Source organism: Scophthalmus maximus, chromosome 10 (genome assembly GCF_022379125.1).
Source record: "Scophthalmus maximus strain ysfricsl-2021 chromosome 10, ASM2237912v1, whole genome shotgun sequence".
Taxonomy (NCBI): Eukaryota; Metazoa; Chordata; class Actinopteri; order Pleuronectiformes; family Scophthalmidae; genus Scophthalmus; species Scophthalmus maximus.
Window position 1 is genome coordinate 16,237,501 of NC_061524.1, and position 17,075 is coordinate 16,254,575.

General features: G+C 43.2%; 4 protein-coding genes across 4 annotated transcripts in view; 1 reads left to right on the forward strand and 3 right to left on the reverse strand.

Annotated features, from left to right (window-relative positions):
* scdb (stearoyl-CoA desaturase b) overlaps nt 1-1,033 on the reverse strand; it is a 9,653-nt gene extending 8,620 nt beyond the window's left edge. The window contains exon 1 of the mRNA XM_035605626.2: nt 897-1,033. The gene's annotated coding sequence lies outside the window, so the exon portion shown is untranslated. The remainder of the gene's footprint in view (nt 1-896) is intronic.
* Nucleotides 1,034-1,918: 885 nt separating this feature from the next.
* On the reverse strand, nt 1,919-4,300 carry trmt2b (tRNA methyltransferase 2 homolog B). Its single transcript, XM_035605624.2, has 2 exons — nt 3,286-4,300; nt 1,919-2,633 (listed from the first exon to the last, which is right to left on the reverse strand). Exons 1-2 carry the CDS (start codon nt 4,150-4,152, stop codon nt 2,013-2,015), a joined length of 1,488 nt encoding a protein of 495 aa, XP_035461517.2. The 5' UTR covers nt 4,153-4,300; the 3' UTR covers nt 1,919-2,012.
* Nucleotides 4,301-4,345: 45 nt separating this feature from the next.
* On the forward strand, nt 4,346-11,345 carry dnajb12a (DnaJ heat shock protein family (Hsp40) member B12a). The gene is made up of 9 exons (XM_035605625.2): nt 4,346-4,513; nt 4,883-5,054; nt 5,770-5,915; nt 6,010-6,180; nt 7,712-7,791; nt 7,879-7,988; nt 8,073-8,245; nt 9,868-10,010; nt 10,718-11,345. Exons 1-8 carry the CDS (start codon nt 4,381-4,383, stop codon nt 9,987-9,989), a joined length of 1,107 nt encoding a protein of 368 aa, XP_035461518.1. The 5' UTR covers nt 4,346-4,380; the 3' UTR covers nt 9,990-10,010; nt 10,718-11,345.
* Nucleotides 11,346-12,058: 713 nt separating this feature from the next.
* Nucleotides 12,059-13,422, reverse strand: LOC118283535 (DNA damage-inducible transcript 4 protein-like). The gene is made up of 2 exons (XM_035605627.2): nt 13,136-13,422; nt 12,059-12,873 (listed from the first exon to the last, which is right to left on the reverse strand). Exons 1-2 carry the CDS (start codon nt 13,257-13,259, stop codon nt 12,359-12,361), a joined length of 639 nt encoding a protein of 212 aa, XP_035461520.1. The 5' UTR covers nt 13,260-13,422; the 3' UTR covers nt 12,059-12,358.
* Nucleotides 13,423-17,075: the final 3,653 nt, after the last annotated feature.

Here is a 17,075-nt window from a genome sequence, read left to right on the forward strand (position 1 = left end):
GTGTCATTACGTAATGAATCAAGCATTTGTTTGACTTTTTTTTCCTCCCTTTTTTGCTGATGCGACAGTAACAGGTTGTCTTGAAGGCGTGTCCTATAGGACCTCGTGTGAACATCTAGTTTTCAGACCTTTTCTCAATTACTTATTTATTATAAGCAAGTATTTAGTCTACAATATGCAATATTTGCACTACTGCACTATTTCCAATGTTAATATTTCATGTAAATTCTTTATAATGATTATACTAATTCTCTTAATTTTTTTGCAAATCGTATATTTTACATTTATTTATCTATATATTGTATATCTTCTTTTTTTTAAGTGTGCTGCGTGCAACGTGCTGCTGTTACACCGGAATTGCTATTGAAAGTAACTATCTATCTATCTATTACATTTGCATGTATTGTCCTACAAACTTTTTTAAACCACACACACACACAAAGGTGTTAATTTCACCATCTTCCATAAAACTGGGTTAAGTAGTTAAAATATTCAAATATGAGGAGCTGGAACTGTATTTTCCTCGCCTAATTTATTATTCGAACTATTAATCAAGTGTCAAGACGTATTGCCCGTGAATTTTCCCGACTTAAGTTCTCTGGACCACTGGTCGGTTTTCTGCCACGCAGATCCAACGTGCAAACTTCTGCCCCGCGGCCCTGCAGGACAGTGATTCATCCGGCCATGTGCGCACCCACTGGTACTATGCGAACGAGTGATGCGGCCGCATACCGACACACAGTAGGGACACCATACAAACCTGTCGGGAGTGGCGTTCAAGTGCAACATACACCGCCCGAACTGCAGCTGCGACACACTCGGAATTGTCCAGATACCAGTTAAATCAATACATATCCATCAAAGTCCCTCTGGTGTTAAAAGCTGCATGTACTCACCGTGTTACAGAGGGAAGATCCCGAAAGCTGCGGGGGGTCCGGCCACACAGATGAAGACGGGAAAAAGTTCCTGCAGTCCCCTCGTCGCCAATTCCGAGGTGGTTTTAAAGCAGCCGCTCGCTGGAGAAAACGATGTCACCGGCCTCTGAAATGTCATTGGCTGTTTGCTTAACTGATTTTCCGCCCTCTGATTTTTTTTTTATGATCAAAAACCCTTATCATATGAGGACTACGTCGCCGTTGCGCAAATCCTTTATATAATCGTCTCTGATCTTTATTAACACTACGATGGCATGCGACTGCAGCATGCACTTGCAGCCTATTGTCATAAATGGGACTACTTTGCAGCCACGACGTGAATGGCACGTGACAACGTTGTGACGTCATTGTCTCAAACACAGGATAACATATATTTTTTTTCAAATGTTACAAATCGTGGTCAAGTTTGCCCAAGAGCAGAAGCTGAGGGGAACTAAAACACCAGACTGCTTACATGCATGAACACCAGCACCCGGGCAGCTGCTGAGGGGGCACTAAAGTTCATTTCCAGGATTGAATATTTACCCTGGCACAGTCTGGGTGATGTTGTGTACAAGCATAATCATCCCATTACTTCACCCAGGAGATAAGGGAACATCTGATCTCTGAGCCGTGTCGCAACGTATGACTGCAAAATGTTCATACTGTACACAGACACATATCTTATGACCGTTATTAAACTGGAATGATGGGTTGAACATTCATTCCAGGTTGTGCAACAGCTGTTACAAGACAGTTGTTTGAGGCAAAGAGCTAAGAGTGGCGCCACCTATTGCACAAATGCAGCCACTAGAGACAAAGGAGCAGTGCAACAGGGATTGACCACAATAATGACCATTAAACATGATATAATAGAATGTAATGGCCTTGAACAAAGACTAAGAGATTGATTGATTGATAATCAAAATAATAAGTGCTACCACAAGGTCCTCGAGGACAACAAAAAGTTGAAAACATCTGTGTGGGTATAAGATTACTGCAGGTAAGTTTTAGATACATTTTAATTGTAATCTAGCATACGCCCATCAATATTCAATCGCCCAGCTAAAGCCCACCTCTGAATGAAAAAACATTTCGCTACCGCTCAAAAAGTAGCACCAGTTCACAATGCGGAGTGTGTGGGAACATGTCCACGGGTACCGCCAGAGTTGGAGAGAATGCTTCGCCCGTGAGTTTCGTCTGCACGCCAGGCACACAACAAAGCTCCCTGAAGTTCCTCATGGCCTCTCCATCTGGTTTACAGGAAACGTAGACCAGGCGGCGGATGGACGGTTGGTTTCGCAATGCTCGGACCACTCTGTGGTGCAGGCCAGCCCGGGCGGGGTTCACCACCGCTGTGAGCCCTCCACCGGTGGAGCTCAACTGAGACATGAGGCCGGGGAGCACTGCCTCGGCCTTCCCGGGGACAAACTCGCAGTTCAGTGCGTCGTTGAAAGCTGCGTTGTGTCTCGCGTCTTCCACTGCCTGTTCTATGAGCTCTATGCCAATTACTCTGTCCACTCTGGGGGATGTGGTGATGCCAATAGCGCCTGTCCCACAGCACACATCCAAAAGAGTACTGCCGACTTTTGTCCTTCCTCCACCCTCCTCGGTGTTTGGGACGCACAAGTCTCTCACTGTGCCATAGAGTACCTCAGCAGCGGGCTGGTTCACCTGGAAAAAGGCATCGGCAGAGATGCGAAACTTGAAGCCCAGCACCTGGGAATGACAAAGCCACACAGGCTCAGAAATTTAAAACAAAATGTAGACATACATGGATTTTATGCAATACATAGGAACAATCCCCAATGTGTAACGATTCTGAAACAAAGACTGAAACCTCCATTTCAAACGTCCACATTCTCAAATATTGAGAGACAGGGCAGAGGAACAATGGTGCCCCAACCCACTGCCACCTCTGCAGGTGCAGCCTGTCTGGAGTTCTCATCACTTTACTAATGTGTAACAAAACTATAATTTCTTTAAAATTTCTGTACGTCTTGTATTTTGGTACAGACACGATCAAGATATCACAAATGCGGTCAAAGTTAGGCTAGTTTAATTTGTTCAAGATGGATTATAAACCAGACAATGCAGACCCTACCAAAAATGTCATATTCTTTCAGCGATTAACAGTTCCATAGTTCCATTATGGGGAAACTTTATCTGAACTCTTGCACCAGGTAGGACTGTGCAGCTTAACGCAACTATCAAATTGGCAAAACAATATGTTGTGATAGTGTCAGCATCTTAAATAAACCTTTTGTCAATTATCAAAACAAGTATTTAAACAATGCCTGCTACAAATGGACAAGAGATTGTGCAGTTGTAAATGATGAGATGTAATTTCTGACCCGACGGTTCATATTACCTCCTCATATATGTGTGGCCGACCATGCAGGAGCTGGTAGGGGGACTCCTCGTGAGTGCAGCGGGTCATGTGGCTCTCCTGGAAGAACAGTGAATCCAGCTGACAGACTGATCCAGGCCCCCGGGTGAAGTAATCCACCAGGTGAGCCTTATGGACGGCCACCTCTTCCGGGTTGAGCGTCTGTGGATGAAAGTATACTATGGCCATGGTGTGGCCCTCTCTGTTGGTCCTCACTGTGACCTCTCTCCAGTGACCCCCAGTGTGGAACAGCAGACAGGGCTCTAAGGGAGAGAGACGAATGAAGTCCTGGTAGCACCTGGCGACCAGCGTGTGCTTCTCCGGCATGTTGAGCAGGTGGTCTCCGCTGACGCAGACAATGTTCCCCTGCCTCGCTGTGCCCACGTAGAATCCCACCGTCTTCGGATTTCCATCCGCTCCTCTGTTGACAGAAAACGACGACTTGTTGCGGTAGCCGTCCCTAACCGGCGAGGGCAGGATGGACAGGACAGGAAAGCTGGGTTCACCTCTTGCCGGCAATGAGGACGGTGATTGGAAGTCATCTTCGAGGTGCCTGGAGAGCTGAGACAGTATCTTCAACTGGTGACTTTGCTTGAGCTCCAGTTGCTCCTCATAGCCCAGCCTCCACAGAGGGGTGACCACATCGGCCAGCCTCTCCTCCCAGGATCGATCCTCGGTCCAGGGGGGCTTCTTGTGACATTTTGTCCGAAATGTCTTCGATGGCGGTTTCCTCTGGTCAGCTAAACATGTGTCATTAGTCGAAAACAGCACACAGGTTTTCCTGAAAGAGCACAAATACTTGTGTTTGACAAGAAGGACTGACCTGCTGCATGGAGCAGCCAACGCCATTTCCCAAAGAATTCCAAAGAAGAAGTAGCACTTCTGAAAACATACACTTAACCTCCCAGGGTTTAAATATCCGTGGTCAAAAACGTGTTTGAGTCGAGTTTCGAATGAAGAGCACGCTGGAGGGTGAGTTCGACTCCATTCTGATGACGTATCAGTAACGAGCCAAACCGCCGCCTCGACGTCATCTCCCTGCGTCCCGAGGCGAGTAAACACTTCCGCTTTGTCGCGATGGACTCAAACAAGGACGAAGCGGAGCGGTGCATCAAAATAGCCCTAAATTCGATCGGCGGCAACCAGCCAGACAAAGCCAGGAAGTTTCTAGAGAAGGCCCAGCGCCTGTTTCCGACAGATCGAGCCCAAAGTACGTCGAATAAACGTCTGTTTTTTCGCCACGGCTGTGTGTCTAAACCGTCATCGCCGTCAAACCAAATCGGCTAACGTTAGCATAACCGTCTTAGCGTTATACCACCTGCGCCTAGCCGACACTGGTATTTGTAGTCTTTTCAGTGCCCTGTCACATTATCTCTGATATATTCGGTTACGTAATCGCGCAAACGGATGTTGTTTTTGTTTATTCGCAGGTTTATTCTCGACGTACCTGCTAGCCGCTACAACGCGAACCGTTAGCTTGTTAGCCGTGCTAGAGGGATTAGCTGACTGGCAGAGAAGAAGAAAAAAAAATGTACGCGGTTGTCATCCCTGCATAACAGGGCTCCACTTTTCTTCGCAGACTTGCTGGAGTCGTTAAAGCAGAACGGAAAGCATCCGGAGGAGAATGGCGGCCCTGTGAACGGAGACGGACCCGCGATGAGGCACCGCAGCCACGGCGAGGAGGCTGATGTGTCCGCGAAGGGGGACTCGGCCAAGCCCTACACCGCAGAGCAGCTGGACGCCGTCAGGAAGTCAGTGCACATGTGCATTTATGCTTTCGATTAATCATGTAGCCTAAATCATTTTTTAAAAATCTTTTAGAACTCCAAACATCACCAGGTCCCTGCTTCTCAAATGTGATTATCTTTTGTGTGTCTTGGACATTCTCGTAGTCACCATGGCCTCTGTGGAATTACAAATGACACTTATTTTTGGTAACATTTCATAGATCAACTGGTTAATTAAGACATTATTATTTAGTTGCAGCCCTACTCAGTACCCGGATTCAAATCGATTGATGGTCGATTGAGGTTATTTATAATATATTTTAACCAGAGCTAGAGTTGAGGATATGGTCTCTCATAAAATGTTACTACTATTGGGGTATGTTGACCAAGTAGGTAGAAACTGTGAGTTTTCATGGCAGTCAGCTGGAGCAGTCAAACTTATTTTTTGTTCTGCTTTTAACGCAATGAAAAAGTGTTGTATTTTAATTATACGAGAACCACAATCTAAAATTATGGGTTAGGGTTAAATTTTTATTGTTTGTTTGGATATGGCAAAATCAAGTACATCCAGATGACCCCTGCAGTTGTCTAGTACTTATATCGAGCACACTGCATTTAATATTATTTTGGTTATATAATTTTTTTAATAATATTTTGGTTTAATGAGGATGAATCTGTATGTTGTGTTTGCTGCGTTTAATCTGCTAACCATCTCCGGTGATTTTTTTTTTAACTGCAGGATTAAGAGCTGTAAAGATTATTACCAAATTCTGGGGGTTGAAAAGACGGCCCCTGAAGAGGATCTTAAAAAGGCTTACAGAAAACTGGCTCTGAAATTTCACCCAGATAAAAATCATGCACCCGGAGCCACAGAGGCATTTAAAGGTAAATCAAAAGCCCTCACCACTGCTTCTCTACGGAGAGCATGTAAACATTTGCGTGCAAATTGCAAAAAAAAAATTGCGGGCCTGTCTTTCAGCAATCGGTAATGCCTACGCCGTTCTGAGCAACGTCGAGAAACGAAGGCAGTATGACCAGTATGGAGAGGAGCGATCACACCCAAGCAGACAAAGACACCATCGGGACTTCGAAGCAGATATTTCACCCGAAGACCTCTTCAACATGTTCTTCGGTGGAGGCTTCCCGTCAAGTAAGTATCCCATCAAGCAGGATGTTTGTTGTTTGGTGCAGGCCACAATAGTATTTTGGTTGTTATGTTTGTATTAACATGTTTACATGCCTGAGTAACCCATTTGATTTGAGAGTAAGCCACACAGAGCCACCAGTTTGCCATCGGCAGTCGTTGTCCCTTGTGTCACTATCACTGGTATTTGTTGTGCTTTGTCTAGAAGCATTAGCTTCACTCAGCCCTTATCATTCTCTGATCTGAGACAGATCTGTCTGACTGGCTGTTCAGGCCTAACATGTTTTTAGTTTTTTTTTTGCTTCCACAAGCCCAAAAATTATGGCTGATGCCAGATCAAAGCCATGTACAACTTCCAACAGTCGTAATCTTATCATTAATATCTTACAAGCACCTGGTATGACTGTTTTATCAGATTCACAGTGGCATGATTACGCTTGCCTGCTTTTTCTTTCTTTCTCTCTGTGATGGAGTGAAAATACAGACTGTATTAATTTCTTCTGTTATTACTACACCCATTGCACTGCTTTATAATGTAATGTAACAACTATTCGGAGAGAACAGGCTAAAACCAAAGGCCATCTGTCTTAAAAAATGTATCTATTACACCCTGTGTAAATTACGTGATTTGTTTGACCAGCCTTGTTAAAAACTTAACTCTGCCTGTAAATCCTCTCCTAAAACGTTTGTTCTCTCTGGCCCTGTTCAGACCTGGTATTCAAATCCTTCTCGAGTGATCTGTTCACAAGTGGACAGCTAGTCAGTCTCAAGCAATCTAAAGTCCCTGCTTTATATCCAAATACACATGTACGTCATCACTTTTCCAAATTGTTTGTGAGTGTGTGAGTGACTGAGAGAGATAGAGAGGGTAGAGCCAGAAAGAGGCTAAGCGAATCAATGCCCTACATTTAGCTTTACGTTGAAATAAAATTTACTCATTTAAAAAAAAAAAAAATTGGTCAGTGCTGATATTGTCAGTGTGTAGGAAACACTGAGAGGTGTACATATACGCTCAGTTCATCATCAAATTGTAGCGAGCCAGCGGACGTAAGCTGAATAGGTGGTCCCTCAAATGTGGCCTAGGACGCATTTGCGTTCATAATGCAAAAGAATATGGCCCAGACAGCCTCCGAACACGTCACGGATTGTATTGTTTTGATCTTTTTTTATTTTTCTCCTTTGATGGCACCGGGCAGGAAACTGCTGCCACTCACCGGTTAAAGAACAACTTTTGCCTCACAAGTTCCTGCAGGAGGCATTTTAACACCAGGCGTGAGGTCATATCAAATATGACCTAAGTGCATATAGGGTCCGTTACCACCTTCACTTAGAGCCGTCCATTTGTGATCAAATCACCTTTGTTATTACCCGTTCTGAACAAGGCCTCTGTTCGACGAAGTGATAATTTGTGAAATCAGCCGCTGTAATCAAATGGACTGAAAACCTTTGTTCTCTAGGCCTTTGAGTCACAGCACTGCTGAGTGACAAATTACCGTGTTTGTTTTAAACCTTTATTTTTGCCTTTATTTATTTTTAGGCAACGTACATGTTTACAGAAATGGAAGAATGCACTTTGCACATCATAATAGGCCAGAAAGACGAGAACAACAGAGAGAGGTAAGTCCTGGCCCTAGTATTTCAGTTACGCTTGAATTTTATACCAGCAGATTATAAACCGTGATCAATTTCTTTCTCTCTTGACAGGGAGGTCTGGCTCTCTTTGTCCAGCTGATGCCCATCTTAATCCTCATCATTGTGTCTGCACTCAGCCAGATGATGGTCACCCAGCCTCCCTACAGCCTTAGCTACCGCCCGTAAGTGGAGCAAACGCCCCTGAGTGCTTTCTGAGTTTGTATGAAATTGACTCACCCTGTCATTCTGTCTCCTCCATGCATTAGGTCAGCTGGACATATTCACAAAAGGCATACATCCAACCTGAAGGTGCCTTTCTACGTGGGAGACCGTTTCAATGACGAACATTCGGGCAATAATCTAAAGACTGTTGAGAGAAGTGTAGAAGAAGACTACATCTCCAATCTCAGAAACAACTGTTGGAAGGAGAAGCAGCAGAGTAAGTTTACAGCAGGGCGACGCATTATAGGTGTTTTTATTAGAAAATCATCCGCCTGTTATTTTACATTTTACATTTTTCAGACCTTTTTGCATTTCACATATGAAGAACGCAGCAGGCGATTGTCCAGGTCCGATGCGTTCACAACAGCAGAGACTTTTCAGGAACATGAACATGCAGGAGGCATGACAATTTTAATTTCAATTAAATTTAACCTTTATTTCAGACACATAAGTCCATATATGTAATGACTTAAAAAGAATAGAACACAACACAAGGACAAAAACACAGAATATAGACGTATCAGATCACAAGTCCCAAGTGATTAAAATACATACAGATATCTGTTCCAGTGTTTCGAAAAACAAGAGGAGTACCTTGTGTCACTTTGTGTAGGCTCAGTTAAAGGGGCAGTAAGCGATTCTAAAGCAATACACGTTTTGTAAAAATCACCAAATATTTCTCTAAGGGAGAAATACTGGCTTACTCACCCTTTAAGGCCTTATAATTATATTTTTTTATGATTTAATCAACATAAATTTGTCCATAAAATTCCTCAACATGGCAGGAAAGATAGGAACATTACTACTCTAGAACAAACATGTCTAACTAGCATCTTGGGAGCTTGAGCAAGATTCTTAGTGCATCATTAAAGGTCACCTTTCATTTTTGCTTTACTGTAACCACCCCAAGTGGGACATATAGAGTGGAGTACAGTCGGCTGTAAAAAGGGCTGTTTTTACATCATTCGTACACGTGAAATTTGCATGCCAGTGTATTTGCTTGTGCATACAGTCTGAACACTGTCATCAATCATTCCTAATGATGTGACCCAAATATTTTTTCTTTGTTAATTACATTTAGCACATGATCTGCCATAAAGAAAGAAGGAAAGTTTTTCTTCTGGTTTTAACAGTCATGACAAAACTCCTCTTAGAATTAAATCTAATATCAAACTGTTTTCACCATAACTTGAGCAGATTGTGAGAAGTTGCTGTAAGCCGGCACTATAAGGGGACATGATGACATCAGCGTATATCAGATGGTTGATAGGGGTTTCCCCACACAATACATCTCTTAACCTCATACAAAGCTCATCCACATACAAATGAAAGAGTACAGGCGACAGTATTCCACCATGTCGAACCCCATTAAGGGTGCAGATATACTCTTACTCCATGGGAATCTTCTGGAGATTTTCCTGCTGTATTCTCACATGGGCTCACTGACATTTTCCAGGAAAAGTTCCAGAAAATGTCAGGAGCAACATTTGCGTTCTCAAATACAGGTCCTCTGGAAAAGTTCTGGCAAATGTTCGAACCTCAGTGCATGTCTGAAAGCAGCTTTAAGCAATAAATTGATATTGTTTTGTGTTTGTTTGTCGATGATTGATTGATCGATCATTCAATCAATAATTTCTGCCTTATTTTAGAGTTGTGCAACTGCACCTGTATTTCAACTGGTTTTCCTTTCTTAATCTGGTCATAGGTCATTGTAAATGCAATGACATGTCTTTTTGAGTTCTTTACAGCTTCCAAAAGAATAAATGGTTCCACATCTACAGAGTAGTTGACTGACACCTAGCGTGACTTGGCTGACCTGCTCTCCACTCGTGCTTTCAGAGGAGGGCTTGCTGTATCGTGCTCGTTACTTTGGGGATTCGGAGTTGTACCAACGGGCGCAGAGGATGGGCACGCCCAGCTGCTCCCGACTATCTGAGATTCAGGTCTTATTGGACGGCTAGAACCACTTGGACATAACATGGGTAAGTTGCACAAAGCATCGCGGTAACATTATGAGTATAACTGCTAATGTGCACAGCACATGAACTGCAACAACTTTACTTCTTTACTGTTGATAGTTTTTTTTCCAGAGCACATGTTTTCGCATTGATTGCCAACTTCCAAGGCTGCTGTCGCCATTCATTTAAAACCATTACACCACATACACAGTCGCCTTTATTTTCATCCTGTCGACACCTGATGTTCCAAGAGTCAGCTGTGCCTGTCTCAGATATCGGGAGTTTCCCCATAAGCATTTGACTGCACCAACAAGAAGAGCTTTTTTAAAACGGGCCCCGCTCACAAATGCATTACCACGTGATGACAGAACTGTCACCAATAAAAATGCATCAATAGAGGCCACTGATCGGTCACTGTGATGGATAACCTATATTGAGCAACGGTCAAGTCTCAATTTTTTTTTTTATTCCGTTAAATCTAACGGCCATCTGGAAGGTTAGAAGTTAAAAACATTAAAACAGAAGTTAAGTGGCTAAATATGCGAAATTGTCTGTGTGGTCGATTTCTTCTTGCAGCTGCTCTGCTGATACTGAGCATTGCACAAGTTGCAGAGATATTGATAACGATTGAGCAACTGAGATTAAAATTTGTTTCTTGTCTGTATGCACATGTATAGTAAAAAAAAGTTTGATTTCTGCATAATTAGCAATGATTCTTTTGTCTTCCTCAGGTTCCCTGGTACTTGAAATCGAATTAGAAGAAATCTGTCGGAGCCCACTCAAATTGGAGCACATTTTTCTGCGGCAAAACCAAGAGAATCAAAAATGCCTTACGCGCAGTGGGCGGCGGACCTCGTCAGGGAACCTCTCTGCCACTCGGTGTAGATTGACTTCCTGTAGAACTGTGAGAAGCTTTGAGTTGACTGCTGACATTTTGTTAAACTCGTGTCTTTGGGGGTTGGTGCAAGTCCACGGGGGCGTCAGTGGAACGTAAGAGCATATTAGAACGGTAACAAAGCTGCTAAGATTAGCTTTCTCTGTCCCAATCTTTTTTTTTGTTTTGTTTTCCTTCAACAATTTGAGAAACCTCATGGCCTTCTCATAGATGGATGTCTGAGCCACTCGCAAGGAAAGTGTGTAATTTTTATAGTTCTTACCTATGTAAATATTCATTTTACTTTTAACAGTGCAGGGTTCATTGAAGTTAATATCATATACTACAATATTATGTGGATTCGCTTGTAGTCTGTCGAAAGTATTGAAAATCATTGCACAAATAAAAAGTAAACCATATTTATTAAATTAACATGCTAAAATTGTACAAAAGTTTCTTTAAATTAAATTTGTCCAATGATTGAACGGGTGACTTTTTTTTGTTCTTCTGTTAAAACATTCAGCCGCACACTCTTTGCCATTTACTTTCATAACATGCTGACGTGTCTGAATGTATATGGAGTGTTAATTTTAAAAGGATCAAGGATACTTAAAGCAGACACCTTGCACACTAAACACAATCTTTGAGTGTTCTCCGTCGATGCAGCGCACACAAGGAATGAGTGAATGAAGAACATGGAGAACAATTGTCGTCAGTGGTGAGACGGCTCCAGGAAGATCATTGAAAACAAACGATAATCATATGTTTATGTCTTAGCACGATTGCACAAAAACTATTTAACCAATTTCCACCGAACTTGTAGGGATGGGTCCTGAAACCATTCAAGTTTGATGCAGATCCAGGATTTATTTTTTACGTTCTTAAACATTAAGGGCATTTTTCACCATTTTGATAATTTTTTGGTTTGGGATTGTTCGACGTTGGCTCAAGTAGTCTGTTGAATTTAATTGCTGTAGTGATATTTCAATGTTGCAGTCCGGTTGATGCGTATGGTAACATTTCCTATTTGTATAAAGTGATTTAAGTTCGTTTTTCTTTTATTTAATAACTGCCAATGTTATGCTATGATAATTAGTGTGCACAGTGTGTCACTTTAGTTCACACTGTATGATAAGTATGGATATGGGACACAGCTACTGGTTACTAGAAAGTTGGAAGGAAAGCGTTCACAAAAATGTATAGAAAATAATTTATTTTTTTCATGTCGTTAAACACACAAAACGACACGACACAGGGCTCAGGTGATAATATTTGACTATCAAATACATGAGCCATTCCCTGGAGGGAGCGACTTTACATTCACAGGGAAGAAAGTGTCTCCTCTGTTGGAGTCACCTGCCAAACAGGCAGGTAGCAGCCACGTAAACCTTGGATTCACCAGCATCAGTTGGTGCAGTTTGACCTTTTATGTTGCTTTTTTTTTTTTCTCTCTCTCTTCACGTTCCACATGAATTTAGTTCATCTCATCAGTGCTCGGTCAGCAGCACTCTTCGATCAGCAGCTCCCCTGAACTATACAGTTTCCTTTTGATGGCCCTGAAGCCCACACTCAGCCTCTGAGTGTTCCAGAGCCCCGGGGACCCCGCAGACGCCTGCGGGGGCCTGCTCCCCTTGAAGAGCTTCTGAACCTTCGGCCACAACCCGCCGGACTCGAGCCTCAGCACAAGGGTCAGGTGGAAGGTCGGCACGAGGGTGGCATCCACCGCGATTTGCTCCACGGCGCACAGGGGGCCCTGGTCCCCCCTGTCCACACACAGGTCAATGAGGGCTCCCCTGAGGCCGCAGGGCTCGCACGCAGCCAGGTGGAGCAGCTCCTGGCCGATGCTGCGTGGTAGACAGTCGGGCAAGATGAGTTTGGAGCAGCCCAGCGTGTGGGCCGCGTCGCTGAGACTCTGTGTGATCGTTGCTCTGACTTCTGCAGCCAAGGTTTCCTCCAGGGGCCCACAGAAGCAGCTGCTGTCAGACTCGGACAGGGACATGTCTGCCAGAGATCCTGGAAACAAAAGAATACTAGGTTAGTCTCCTCTGGCAGTGACAGTGCTCGCCCCTTAATTTATAAATTCTAATCTGCAGTTTAAGTTAAAAAAAAGTAGGAGAAGGTCATCAGCAAAGGCCCTCCCACTCATCTCACCCCTTTGAACTTTTCACTTCATTGTCTTGTCTCTTTCAAGTGAAAGTGAGCACAAAAATAATCTAATAATGCTTTCCATGTCCACCGTTCGCATGGAGCCAAGTTGAAGCCGACCAAAACTCACCAGATTGGCTCCCGCAGACGCGATCCGCGGCGAGCCCCCGATGGACCCCCTCCAGCTCGGTCAGCCTCCGCGGCAGGCTGCCCCAGGACGCCGCTTGGAAGAAGCCCTGTCCTCCGCCGGACATGGGGGAAGCTGCCGTTCAATTGACAGGTTGTTAAAAAAAAAAAAGAAAAGGAAAAAGACAAATTAAAAATTAAGAGAAGAAAGAAAGTGCTAAAGAATCCTGCAACGGTAGGATCCCTCAGCCTCCGGAGCCAGACCAGCTGGGAAAAGAAGACCCACTCAACAAAAGAACAAAGCGTTAAATACCCAACGCCCCGCCCACTATTATTTTATTTTTTTTAACCAATGAGGTTACAGCACATGTCCTCAGCGCTCTACCCTGCCTGGTAACATCATGGGTTCTTTGATGAGGCCACTGAAGGCCGACACGCACCACACGTAGGCAACTAGCAACCACACTTAGGCAACTAGCAACCACACGTAGGCAACTAGCAACTACACGTAGGCAACTAGCAACTACACGTAGGCCTCGTGGGCTGTTTGGTTTTTTTTGGAGCCTTTTAAAAAATAAAACACTGCTCCAAACCTTCACATCATTAGAATCTTCCCACGGCCTGTTGCATTTCGTACACTCGGGTGTTTTGGACCACGCGTGTTAATTGGTTCGCACGGAGTCAACGGTTTTGTTAAACGAGTGTCAATGTGGCGATGTGCGTGAGCATTGTGATCATTTACAAACTCCCCCAATCATTTGCAAAGGCCTGTGTCATTGTGACACCTTGAGATTGCCTTCAGCAATGAAAAGTGCTCTATAAATGAAATGTATTATTATTATTATTATTATTATTATTATTATTGTTTACTCTTCTTAGAGAAAAGTTTTCCCCAAGAGGCCTGTGCCAACTTTGGGAACAGCTTCTCTGACTAGTGACCCCAGGCATGTACACACACACACACACACACACACACACACACACACACAGACCATCCCCCACCCCTCTCCAGTGGCCTTGTCGTGGTTAAAGCTTAAAACCTGTCTCTGCATGTTTGATTCAGGAGCATGTAAAGTCTGTTGCATTCAAATGTAAGGGTGTGGCTTTTAAACACAGGCAAAGAAAAACAAAAACAACAAAACAACAAAAACCGTGTAAGGATTGTTATAGACTAAAGCTCAGCTGCGAAAAGGATTTCTGTAAAGACTGGATATAGTTTATCCAGTACCCTCTAAAAATGCACGAACCTCCCATGGGCCCAACTCTCGAAACTCGCTCATGCTGATAAAACTAGTTAATACTAACAGGAGAATATGACATACAACACCTGCAGATGGATTCACTGTAGGCTTTTAGATTGTCACTATTTCTACTTATATACGGTCGAACGTGGTGCAGTACTCTGCCTCCCCCAGATCATGGCGCCACCACTTCACCTTTAATTTACAGACGATGAAAAAGCTGCCATTTGTGTTTTTGTGAGCACATAAAATGTTAATTCCTGAATGCACCTATTGTTTCGTGTGAATGTACCTATGAACACACAACACGCATTGGTGCATGTGCACAACTGTGCTCATTTTTTGAATCTACCTTAACCTGTCACTGCACTTAGTCAAATTTGTCATTTGACTAAGTTCAAGTAAAAACGCCACACTATTTAAATGTTTGGGGTAAAACCTTGTTGGTGCCATGTTGTGGAGGGAGAAAAAGAGGTCAAATGGAAAAGGGGAAATAAAGCGTGACAGGCTCTGTGTTTTCCAACAGGCCTGAGAGAGAGCTGTGAGGTCGTCCAGCCCCAGGCCGTGTAATTCATGTGCAATAAATCTATGACCAAATGAATTGTTAAGAATTGATTTTTTCTTCTTCTGGAACAATTTGCTTTAATGCGAAGGCGCATTAGCATGAATCACGAAGAAAAACCTTTGCCCTCTCTAGTTTTTTTTCTCATCCCAGTGAACTATTTGTGTCAGCGATCGGTGCGGAAATTATGAAGCAATTGCGAGGAGCTTACACCGAGTGTGTGTAATGGCATATATTTACACCTGATTTAACCTTCTTCAGGCACTTCTGAATCTGCTCATGTTGTTGATTAATCCACAAATGGGTATAAGGGCTCCCTGGGTTGTGTTTTTCCAGGCCATAACTATGGCAACAGCATGCTGCCGAGTGCAGGGTCCACCTCACCGAGACAGCTGAGAGGTTTTGGTGTCTTGGATGCTTTGTGTTTGTGGTTTTGTCATTGTTCATGACGTGGGAGCTGGAGCAGTGTCGGGGCCGCTCCAACGTGATTCCAAGAAATGGGGTGTCATTCCATATCACCCAGTGTGTAGCCCCTCATTCCCCTGAGCCCCCGCGACCCTGTAGCTCCAAGTGCAGGACTCTGTGTTTGGCTTCAAGTGCGTGCATCACCTGAAGTTGGAGGTGGGACAGCAGTTCCGTTTAGGTTGTGATTTATTGCTGGAGGAAGCAGAAACAGACCTGCACATACACTTAGAATGTTAGGTTTAATGGAGCATTCGACTCTTCCTATTTGATATAAGAGATGCAATGTCCAGAAGTCAAGCAGTTACTTTTGATTGAATTGGCTAAGCTTCAACCAACAGAAATAGCTCCTTGGACCCTATTAAATGAGCTCTAACAAACAAAAATCTAAAAACTATTTCCCACTGTAAAAAGAAATGAGACCAAAACTGAAGTCATCAACTGAGACTGTATGTCATTTGTTTCACTTCATTCAAAGCGAGTGAGCAGGCGTGCATAAAGCTCGGACAAAATCTATAAGTTGGTAGCAACATAATCACACAGTTAAAGAAGCTACAAAGAGATGCTACTGGGATGCAAAGTGCATTGATCAAATACAATTTGTGCAATTTCTAATCACTCTTGTACATATTTGAGGAGATTTCATATAATTTCATTTCAAATCCACATGTGCTTTATTCGCTATTCAGATCTGGGTCGGTGGTCTTTTATGTTAATTTATTCTCATTGTCAGTAGCAGAACCTGATCACTGAATGAAAATCGAGGTGCTATTGTTGTTTTCCTTCTCTGTGCACCAACTCGACGTAGAATGTGGATTATTTGTAGTGTGTGTGGTCGGGCCTGTGAACGAGCCTTGTGATTGATAATGGTTGACCGTCGAGAGGCTGCATTGCCTGAAGACAGTCGACGGAAGCATGATGAACTGTGACCACATGACATCAGAGAGCCAAAAGGATTATTTATAAGTTCCCTGAAATGACTTGTCTCCGAGCGAAGCTATCTCTCATTTTAGAACCATGTGCATTATTTAGCAACGTCGCCAATGTTATGCTTTTTTGTGATGGGTTTTTGAATTAAACACGACTAGGAGTAAGCTGTCATTTACATGTGCTTATACACTTTTTTTTCTTTCATTGACCGGCAACCGTGAATGAATTCTGTGCCGATCCATCCGCCAGAGTTCGAGATATTCCAGTTTGGACGTAAGCAATTGATCCACCAGTCGACCACCAAAGAAAACAGTCTTTGTTTCGGATCTCAAACTGAAAAGTGTTATTAAGGCACTTAAAAAAGAGAGAAATGAAACATTTGTAACATAAAAACATAATGTGTTTATCTATGTGAATTGATGTCATGACCCAATTTGGGTTTCCAAACATTGCACACAAAGCATTTTAGAAACTAGATAATAGGTGATTGTTGTGAAGATATATACATGTTTCAGGTAAATATTCTTCTATTAAATGAACATCTTTGTGTCTAATGCCCGAGGGTACAGACCATTATCTTATGTATTATGATTATTATTATTATTATGATGTTGTATTATGTCCCTACCGGCTGTTTTCAATGACAGTACATGTTTTGTTAATGAGCATCATCTGATCTTTGCACGTCTCCATCCTGCAGCTACTACAGCCATCGCAATTCGGATTCCTCATTTTCCTTCACAAAGCCC

Coding starts and splice junctions, on each gene's coding strand:
- trmt2b (XM_035605624.2), bottom strand. CDS start 4,152: ATGGCGTTGGCTGCTCCATGCAGCAGGTCAGTCCTTCTTGTCAAACAC. Junction 2,634..3,285: donor GGCCACACATATATGAGGAG/GTAATATGAACC, acceptor TGTCATTCCCAG/GTGCTGGGCTTCAAGTTTCG.
- dnajb12a (XM_035605625.2), top strand. CDS start 4,381: ATGGACTCAAACAAGGACGAAGCGGAGCGGTGCATCAAAATAGCCCTA. Junction 5,055..5,769: donor CAGCTGGACGCCGTCAGGAA/GTCAGTGCACAT, acceptor TTTTAACTGCAG/GATTAAGAGCTGTAAAGATT. Junction 6,181..7,711: donor CGGTGGAGGCTTCCCGTCAA/GTAAGTATCCCA, acceptor ATTTATTTTTAG/GCAACGTACATGTTTACAGA.
- LOC118283535 (XM_035605627.2), bottom strand. CDS start 13,259: ATGTCCGGCGGAGGACAGGGCTTCTTCCAAGCGGCGTCCTGGGGCAGC. Junction 12,874..13,135: donor CGTCTGCGGGAGCCAATCTG/GTGAGTTTTGGT, acceptor TTTTGTTTCCAG/GATCTCTGGCAGACATGTCC.